The 10,486-nt window shown below is 38.0% G+C and overlaps 1 protein-coding gene across 1 annotated transcript; it reads left to right on the top strand.

Moving 5' to 3' along the window:
* Positions 1-1,502: 1,502 nt before the first annotated feature.
* Positions 1,503-3,404, top strand: LOC102400718 (olfactory receptor 10A3-like). Its single transcript, XM_025266600.3, has one exon. The coding sequence runs from the start codon at positions 2,012-2,014 to the stop codon at positions 2,954-2,956; it is 945 nt and encodes a 314-aa protein (XP_025122385.3). The 5' UTR covers positions 1,503-2,011; the 3' UTR covers positions 2,957-3,404.
* The last annotated feature ends 7,082 nt before the right edge of the window (positions 3,405-10,486 follow it).

Below are 10,486 nucleotides of genomic sequence, written 5' to 3'. Positions count from 1 at the left end.
TCCATTAGAAATTAGTTTAGATACTTGGCCTGCAGAGTCTATTTTTATTAATTTAGGAGTCTTTCGACAACAAAAATATAATTTATAGACGTTTGATTTTAGTACATGCCTATAGCCAAACTCAGGAAGAAGTCAACTTGCCTTCTGCTGTTTGCTAATATTCTAATGACCTTTTTTTAAGACAATATTACATGTCTTCAACTTGCTGTCTTTGTCTTCTTGGATTTCTCATCTCCCACAGTTAACTTCCATTGATTTTTACAGTGTCACAGAGAATGAGAAGATCTCCACTGTAGTGCTAAACTGTCAACAGATACATTCTGATTTGAGCAAGTTAGCCTTCCTTCTGTCTTTCTCCTGCCTCATTGCCCTTCCACCCTTGACTGCTTATGAGGTAGTTGTTCACCCTCATCCCTCATTCAGAAGTAATCTTTTCCTCCTTGAAGTATCTAATATGTTTGTTATTACCCTCTTTCCCAATACTGTTTATACTGATTTTACTTTTCATGTAGATAGAACATTCCTATAAAGTTGAGTCTGCATTTTCCTAATTTTTGTTTTCATTTATTCAAGAAAAAATTGGTTTAGTATTTGTTATGCATCAGAAAGTCTTGTAGGCATAGTGAATATAAAGCATAATCTTTGCAATCCTGGGATTTATATTTAGTGAGAGAGATAGTGTGTGTTATATATACACAAATATATGTGTAAATGCAAATCAGTAGGAGCTATTGAAGAAAATAGAGCACAGTATGAGAGGCAGGAGTTATAAGTTCTGGCTTGGGGAGTGAGACCTTATTTTCCATTTTAGGTTGTATGGTTTGCTCTCTGTTGAACTCTCTTATCCAAGGTTTGTCTCAGAGTATATAGGCTAAAAATGGTAGGTGCTCAGTCAGTGTTGAGTAATTAATGATTAATTGAACACCATGATGAGAAATTTAATGGTGAGGAAGAGAAGAGAACCAAAGAGAGAAAGAGAAGGGAAACTTTAAATTATAAGTTTATAGTGAATAAAACATGGGCTTTTCCTTAAATCATTATGTCTTAAGGTTCCACCAATGAGAACCAACACCACATGTTTCTCATCTGGCAAGTCCCAATATATTTGACCTATCGGCAAAAATCAATGGGTATAAAGCCAGTTCACATAGTCATAGATCACCTCAGGTAGGAACATTTAAATTACACTTTCTTTGTGTGTTTCTGCAGAGAGTTGTCACCTTAACCAAGCCAAGCACAGTCATTTTGAACTAATGAATAGTTAAAAAAAAGTATATATCATCTTTGTTGTACTTATAGTTATTAGAATTTTATAAAAATTTTTTGTGGGTTATCTTTTTCCATTTGTCACTTTTTGAGGCATTATTTTTCATTGAAAATTTTAATCCATTGAACTTTTATTGTGGTAAAATATATGTAATTATAAGTTTTACTACTTTTAAGTGTACAATTCTGAAGTAGTAAGTACCTACTGCATTGTTATATTTATGGAAGTTCAAATTGTCTTACCTGTTCTATTTTCAAAATCTTTAAGTATTTCTTAGTTCAGAGCCTTTTGAATGAAATGAGGAGTGCTAGCCCACATTTGCTTTCCGCTTATGGCCCTATGTTCTGATTAGCATAAGCAAACATGAGCTTTATTTTTGTGGCCTTAAATTTTATATTTACATAAAGTTGAGAAAATAGATGCTACCTTTAGCAGTGTTTTATGAATGGGATCTAAGTTATAGAATATTCCTATTTGCTTTAACATTGAATTTGATTTTCAAACTACATGGTGTTTGCAATAAAACTCTGATATTGTTTTGTGTGTATCAGACAAGATTTCTAAGTTAGAATAATCAGCCATTCTCCAAAATTGTCAAAATAGATTTCTATCAGGATGGGCTCCTCTTTATATATTTTGTCAAGATTGTTTGGGTTGAATGCGGATGCTGGCTCAGAACTGTTAGATTGTGACTTAGTACTTTGTAAACTATGTTCCTAAAACAGTAAATGCTCCACTGTTGACATGAAAAGGCAGAACCAAAGCTCGGTGTCCGACTTCATCCTCTTGGGCTTTTCTAATTTTCCTGAACTACAGAGGCAGCTCTTTTGGGTGTTCTTGGCTGATTACCTGGTGACTCTGCTGGGAAATGCCATCATTATAGTCGTCATCTCCCTGGAGCAGAGCCTCCATGTTCCCATGTACTTGTTTCTCCTGAACCTGTCTGTGGTGGAAGTGGGTTTCAGTGCAGTCATCATGCCTGAGATGCTGGTGGTCCTCTCCAGTGAAAAAACTACGATCACTTTTGCAGGCTGTTTTTCACAGATGTACTTCATTCTTCTTTTTGGGGGGACTGAATGTTTTCTCCTGGGGGCAATGGCTTATGACCGATTTGCTGCAATCTGCCATCCTCTGAGCTACCCAGTGACTATGAACAAAAGGGTTTTCACGAAATTAGTAATGCTCTCATGGGTTTCAGGGATCATGGTGGCTACTGTGCAGACCTCGTGGGTGTTTAGTTTTCCCTTTTGTGGCCCCAGTGAAATTAATCATCTCTTCTGTGAGACTCCCCCAGTGTTAGAGCTTGCATGTGCAGACACCTTTTTGTTTGAGATCTATGCATTCACTGGCACCATTTTGATTGTTATGGTTCCTTTCGTGTTGATACTCTTGTCTTATGTTCGAATTCTCTTTGCCATCCTGAAGATGCCATCAACCACTGGGAAGCAAAAAGCCTTTTCCACCTGTACGTCCCATCTCACATCTGTTACCCTCTTCTATGGCACAGCAAGCATGACTTACTTACAACCCAAATCTGGCTATTCCCCAGAAACCAAGAAGCTGATGTCCTTGGCTTACACGTTGCTCACACCTCTGCTGAATCCACTGATCTACAGCTTGCGAAACAGTGAGATGAAAAGAGTTTTGTTAAAAGTATGGCGAAGAAAAGTGGATTTACATGCATTCTGACTATGCTGAAAATGCAGGTGATATTGATTCACTGCCAGACTGAACATTATTTCAATTTAATAGTGGTGAAAATAGTTTACATTTCTTGATACTAATATATTTAATTTGTTGATTTTTCCAAGTTTAAAAATATGTCAGGATCCCTCTGTTATGATAGTATGTTCACATTCATTTTCTATACGTGTGTAAGTTCTTTTTTATTGGCTGCTCTGCAGGGCATGTAGGATCTTAATTCCCTGACCAGGGATGGAAACCTGAGTCCCTTGAATTGGAGGCGGAGTCTTAATTACTGGACCACTGGGGAACGCCACATAGGTGCATAACTTTGATGACGTGATATAGCAATTTATTTATCTGTTCTTTTATCATGAATGTTCAGGTTGTTACAGGATTACGGTCATTTAGATGCGATTTAAATAAAGAACTACTTCCGTTTGTTCATATGTACTGACTTTTTGTTTCTGCGTGATAGATTTCTCAGTCTAGGCCTGATGGGATGAAGAGTATGTGTATTTATGAATTTTAGTATCTATTGGGGAATTACTTTTCAAAATCATTGTAACTTTTCAGACTCTTCTGAAGGCTCTCTCCGCTGCTCTAACAGGGTAGAGATTCAAGAGACCAACAAATAGATGAGATTTCAGTTTAGAGTGAAAAACCTGTTTCATGGATGAGTAAACAAAGTCCAGTTATTTTGGGAGACCAAACTGTTTCTACTTCATGAACTCCTCAGATTATTATTCAAAACAGGATTTCCTTTGATATTTTTCCAGATATTCACCCAAGGCTGGGGATCAGAAAACTCCATGGAAACTTCCTGAAGTATCACTTGATACTACTAGGATATATTTTTTCACTTATAGACCACTGCCTTTAGAGACTTTTATTAAATTTCCCTTTCTAAGTTCAAATTGCCCCCAGACACTTTGTTTATATAGATACAATAGTTTGTTTTTTTTTTTATTGTGAGAAAAATCAGTAAATAGCCATTTAGGTATGTATTCTATGGTCTTTGAGTCACATCATTAACAGTGTGATCTTCTCCAGAATAATTTCTTATTCTTGCAACATTTGGAACATTTAATGCTTGCTTCCTGTCTTAACATTGCTGTTTGAAAGCAGCTGCTTTGTTGAACCACTTTCCCATGAGGTTGTATTGTCCTTAGTTTTTGCTCCAGGGATAGTATTAAAGGGGTATAACATTATTTCCATTGTCATTCATTTCTTGAATTTTACATCAAAATCAAAAACAACAAAAGCAAAAATTAGCCAGCAGGACTATATCAAACTAAGAAACTTCTGCACAGCAAAGGAATCAATCCATCAACAAAATGATAGGCAGCCTACAGAATGGGAGAAAATAGTTGCAAATTATACATCTAGAAAAGGGTTAACATCTAAAATATACAAAAAGCTCACACAACTCAACAGGAAAACACAATCAATCTGACTAAAAAATGGGCAGAAGAACTGAAGAGACAATTTTCCAAAGAAGACATACAGATAGCCAACAGGTACATGAAAAGGGGGTCAATATCAGTAATCACAAGGGAACTACAAATCAGAATCACGAGATCACTTCACACCTGTTATGGCGGCTCTTATCAAAAAGGCAAGAGACAAGTGTTGATGAGGATTGGAGAAAAGGGAGCGCTTGTGCACTGTTAGTGGGAATGTAGATTGATGCACGGCTATGGCAAACAGTGTGGAGTTATGTCAAATAATCAAGATTTACTATTAAAATGCGTGCATGCATGCTAAGTCGCTTCAGTTGTGTCTGTCTCTGTGTGACCCTATGGACTGAGGCTGTCAGGCTTCTCTGTCCATGGGATTCTCCAGGCAAGAATACTGGAGTGGGTTGCCATGCCCTCCTCCAGGGGATCTTCCCGACCCAGGGATCAAACCCTCATCTCTTTATGCCTCTTGCATTGGCAGGTGGGTTCTTTACCACTAGCACCATCTGGGAAGCCCAGCATTAACATATGACTTAGAAATTCCACTTCTGAATATATATTGTAAGGAAAGAAAAATCATTTTCTCAAAGAGATAGCTGCCCCATGACCACTGCAGCATTATTTACATTAGCCAAGATGTTGAAACAACCTAAGTGTATCTATCAGCAGTTATAAAAAATGAGATATATACATATTACATACATACTTACATATATACTAGAACATTGTTTAGCCATAAAAAGAAGGAAATCCTGTCATTTGTGACAACATGGACGGACCTCGAGGGCATTATCCTGAGTGAAATAAGTCAGACAGATAAAGACAAATACTGTATGATTTCAATTCTATGTGGAACCTAAAATAACTGAAAAAGAAACAGCGACAGATAATGATTGGCAGAGTTGAGTGGTAGGGAGGGGGATAAATGGGTGAAGGTTGTGAAAAGTACAAACTTCCAGTTATGAGGTAAATAAAGTCTGGGGAAGTAACATACAGTATGGTGACTGTAGTTAATAATACTGTATTGTATATTGTAAGTCACTAAGGGAGGACATTTTATAAGGAAAAAAATTTGTAACTACGTGAGGCGATGGATATCAATCAAAGTTTTGGTGGTAATTGTTTTGCAATATATACATGTATGAATGCTTTAAGTTGTAGACCTTAAACTAATACGGTTGTCATTGTTCAGTCACTCAGTTGTGTCCAACTTTTTGTGATCCCGTGGACTGCAGCACACCAGGCTTCTCTGTCCTTCACTATCTCTGGAGCTTGCACAAACTCATGTCCATTGAGTCAGTGATGCCATCCAACCATCTCATCCTCTGTTGTCCCCTTCTCCTCCTGACTTCAATATTTCCCAACATCAAGGTCTTTTCCAGTGAGTCAGCTCTTTGCATCAGGTGGCCAAATAATTGGATCTTCAGCTTCAGCATCAGTCTCTCCAATGAATATTCAGGATTGCTTTCCTTTAAGATTGACTAGTTTGATCTCCTTGCAGTCCAATAGACTCTCAAGAGTCTTCTCTAACACCACAATTCAAAGACATCAATTCTTCAGCGCTCAACCTTTTTGGTGGTCCAACTCACATCCATACATGACTACTGGAAAGACCATAGCTTTGACTACATGACTTTTGTCAGCAAAATAATGCCTCTGCTTTTTAATATGCTATCTAGGTTTGTCATGGAGAAGGAAATGGCAACCCACTCCAATGTTCTTGCCTGGAGAATCCCAGGGACGGCAGAGCCTGGTGGGCTGCCGTCTATGGGGTCACACAGAGTCGTACGCGACTAAAGCGACTTAGCAGCAGCAGCAGCAGGTTTGTCATAGCTTTCCTTCCAGTGAGCAAGCATCTTTTAATTTCATGGCTGCAGTCACCATCAGCAGTGATTTTGGAGCCCAAGAAAATAAAGTCTGTCACTGTTTCCATTGTTTTCTCTTCTATTTGCCATGAAATGATGGGACTGGATGCCATGATCTTAATATTCTGAATGTTGAGTTTTAAGCCAGCTTTTCACTCTCCTTTTCACCTTCATCAATAGGATCTTTAGTTCCTCTTTGCTTTCTGCCATAAGGGTGGTGTCATTTGCATATCTGAGGTTACTGGTATTTCTTCTGGACATCTTGATTCCAGCTTGTGATTTATCCAGCCCAGCATTTCTCATGATGTACTCTGCATATAAGTTAAATAAGCAGAGTGACAATATACAGCCTTGATCTACTCCTTTCCCAGTTTTGAACCAGTCCATTGTTCCATGGACTGATTCTGTTGCTTCTTGATGGGCATACAGATTTGCAGAAGGCAGGTAAGGTGCTCTGGTATTCCCATTTCTTAAAGAATTTTCCACAGTTTGTTGTACTCCACACAGTCAAAGGCTTTAGCATAGTCAGTGAAGGATAAGTAGATATTCTTTTGGAATTCTCTTGCTTTTTCTATGATCCAACAGATGTTGGCCATTTGATCTCTGATTCTTCTGCCTTTTCTAAATCCAGCTTGAACATGTGGAAGTTCTTGATTTATGTACTGTTGAAGCCTGGCTTGGAGAATTTTGAGCATTACTTTACTAACATGAGTGCAATTGTGTGGTAGCTGGAACATTCTTTGGCATTGCCCTTCTATGGGATTAGAGTGAAAACTGACCTTTTCCAGTCCTGTGGCCACTGCTGAATTTTCCAAATTTGCTGGCATATTGAGTGCAGCACTTTCACAGCATCAGCTTTTAGGATTTGAAATAACTCAGCTGAAATTCTATCACCTCCACTAGCTTTGCTTGTAGTGATGCTTCCTAAGGCCCATCGACTTCACTCTCCAGGATGTCTGGCTCTAGGTGAGTGATCACACCATTGTGGTTATATGGGTCATTAAGATCTTTTTTTGTATAGTTCTTCTTCATGTGTATTCTTGCTGCCTCTTCTCCAGGAAATAGCATGTACACCTAGCAAAGGGTATAATTCATGGCCCTACATCTTGATGAACTCTCAAAACTGCACATCATCTGTGTTACCATCCATCAACTACATCAAGAAATAGGACATTTCAGCATTTATAAGGACACTGTGATTGCTGGGGTGAAAAGTGAAAGTGAAGTCTCTCAGTCATGTCAGACTCTTTGAGACCCCATGGACTGTAGCCTACCAGGCTCCTCCATCCATGGGCTTTTCCAGGCAAGAGTACTGGAGTGGGTTGCCATTTCCTTCTCCAGGGGATCTTCCCAACTGAGGGACTGAACCTGGGTCTCCCGCATTGCATGCAGACCCTTTACCGTCTGAGCCACCAGGGAAATAGGACATTTCAGCATTTATAAGGACCCTGTGATGGGATTGTTGGGGTATGAATCATCAAAAGTACATAAACAGGCTCCCCCACATCTGGTGCATGTGATTGGTACATGCATGGGGTGTTATCCCACCATGGTGAATGATATAGGAGGGGTTTGTATTGGAGTCTGTGATGAAAATCCCTTTTCCTCAGCCTAAGTGGTACATTTCCCACTGGACACAGATTAGATAGAATGAATCCCTAAGTGTTGTTGGCAACCTCATTGCTGCCAGGAAGGTTGAACTTCCTTGAAAATGGAACAGTCTACACCAGGAAAGAAGAAATAAAAATAGACAAAGGGAACCTGCATTCAAGCCTCATTGTCTAGTTCTGGACAAAGACCAGCCTGCAGATTCATTCATCTCTTCATACTTTTGGGCCATTGACCTTTTTCATTGTATAAGACAGTTTAGACTCATCTTTGAGTCCCTTGATTTTCACAAATACTCAATGAGATCAGTGATGTATGATTATTTTACAGAGAAGGTAATATAATCAGGGAAGTTAAAATATTTGCTCAAAATATGCTAGCAAGTACAGATATTTTGATTCTCAGTTTAAAAGTTCTATCTGAAATCATTTGTAATGACATTTTTCTCAAAAATTTTCAGTGGCTCTATATTTCCTGTACAAAGATCAAGAGTTGTTTATTGGGAGGGTGGGAGGATATCCAGACTTTTTACAATGAGATATCCGTCTACCTGCCTTAACTGGTTTCCCACCCCTGCATAAATTATACATTCCATCCAGTCATTCCTCCCCCTCTTGCTCACCTGCCTTTGCTCACACCTTTTCCTCATTGCTCTCTTCCTTCCCCATTTACAACCTTTGTTAAGTCATGGTTTCCACTTCTATCGGGAGATGTCATGGTGACATTGAATCTCTTGTGTGAGGAGGTATTTATTCCCTGTAGGAATATGAGGGACTGGTGCTCTAGGTTAATCCTCTTGAGCTTTCTCACCTGAGGGCCCAAGTTCAAGCCTCTTTAGTTATTGTGCAGACATACAAGAAAGCATGTATAAAGTGATTCTCTGTGGCATGTGATTCAATATTATAATGTTCTAGAAACAGTGCACAGTATCATGGAGTTGTGTTTATGAGAAGGTGGCTTTTGACTATAGGGGAAACTTCAGACAAAGCACTGTAAACTTTAAACTGACAGATTCAATAGGTAAGAATGTGAAGGTTCAGGTGTGTGCTTGTTGGTGGGTTTTCCTTTTGCAGTTCATCTTCCACTGATAGTTGGAGATACTGTTGAAGTATTGTCTCAGTGTTTAGGAATCACCAGACACAGATTATATATTTGAGTCACTTGATGTTGATGCGCATCAGTTTTTTTTTCTTTTCAGAGAAAAATTTGGAACAATAATTAGAGGTGAAGTACTTTGCATCTAGTAGTAATCAAATCTTAAAGACTGTCACTGCAAGGAACTTGGTAAATAAGTCCAACCCAACCTTTTTCAACTGGAAGGCTGAGATCCAGGGAGGAGTGTGCTACCTAAGTATTCCATGTCAGAGAGTTATCAAGACAGTGTTAGGGTTTTCTAAGTTATATAGAAAAGATAGATTGGCCATGGTCTGTTGCTCTTTCCACCATGAACATTTTGTTTCATATACACTTTTAACCAGTCCTTTGAAGGTTTTCTACTTTGTTTATATGATTCTGTAAACTTTTTAATTTTCAAAATCTATTTACTTATAAAATTTGTAGCTGAATAGTTATTGTTCTTTCTCCCCATTAGAAATGAGTTTAAATATGTGATCCTGCAGTGTCTATTTATAAATGTAGGAGATTTTTGACACCCAAAATATAATTATTATGGTTAATACAGACATCTGATTTTTTAAAAATTTTGTTTTTTTAATTGGTGGAAGATTGCCTTACAATTTTATGTTGATTTCTGCTGTGCAACAATGCGAATCAGTCATAATTTTATATATATATATATATATATATATGTGTGTGTGTGTATTTGATTTTGACATGTGACTGTGGCTGAACTCAGAAATAGGTGAACTTGCCTCCTGCTGGCTGCTAATATGCTATGATCTGTACTCAATGTGTGTCTTCAGCTTGTTGTATCTTTCAGTCTTCTTCTTGGGTTCCTCATCTTCCAGTTAACTGGTTTTCAAAACATCACACAAAGCTAGCAGGACTTTATTCTATGCAAGCTCTCATCAAACACACTTTGACTTGAGCAAGTCAGCCTTCCTCCCCTCTCCCTCCAGTCTAATTGCCCTTCTACCCCCAGCTTTCTTGTGATGTAGTTGTTCACCTTCATCCTTCATTTAGAAATAAGCTTTCTCTCAATGAAATGTCTGAACCCCTTGTTTCCCAATAGTGTTTATATTGATTTTACTTTTCATGTAAACATAACATTTCTTAAAGGTACAGTCTGCATTTTCCATTTATTCAAGAAAAAATTGATTTAGTACTTGTTATGAGTCAGAGACTATCGTAGGTATTGTGAATATAAAACATAATCTTTGTTGTCCTGGAGTTTATGTTTAGTGAAAGAGTTAGTTTATACATAAAAAATATACATAGAATATCAGTAGGAGATAATAAAAGAACAGAACACAGTATGAGAGGTAGGGGTTAGAAGTACTGGGTTAGGGAGTGAAATCCTATTTCCCATTTAGGCTGTGAGGTTTGCTCCTTGTTGAACTCTGGTAGGTGCTCAGTCAGTGTTTGTTTAATAATTAATGATTAATTGCACAATTTGATAAAAATTTAATAGGGAGAAAGAAGAG

The sequence above is a fragment of the Bubalus bubalis genome, chromosome 16 (genome assembly GCF_019923935.1).
Source record: "Bubalus bubalis isolate 160015118507 breed Murrah chromosome 16, NDDB_SH_1, whole genome shotgun sequence".
Lineage (NCBI taxonomy): Eukaryota > Metazoa > Chordata > Mammalia > Artiodactyla > Bovidae > Bubalus > Bubalus bubalis.
The sequence above is the reverse complement of the archived record's forward strand: the minus strand, read 5'-3'. Positions and strand labels throughout refer to the sequence as shown.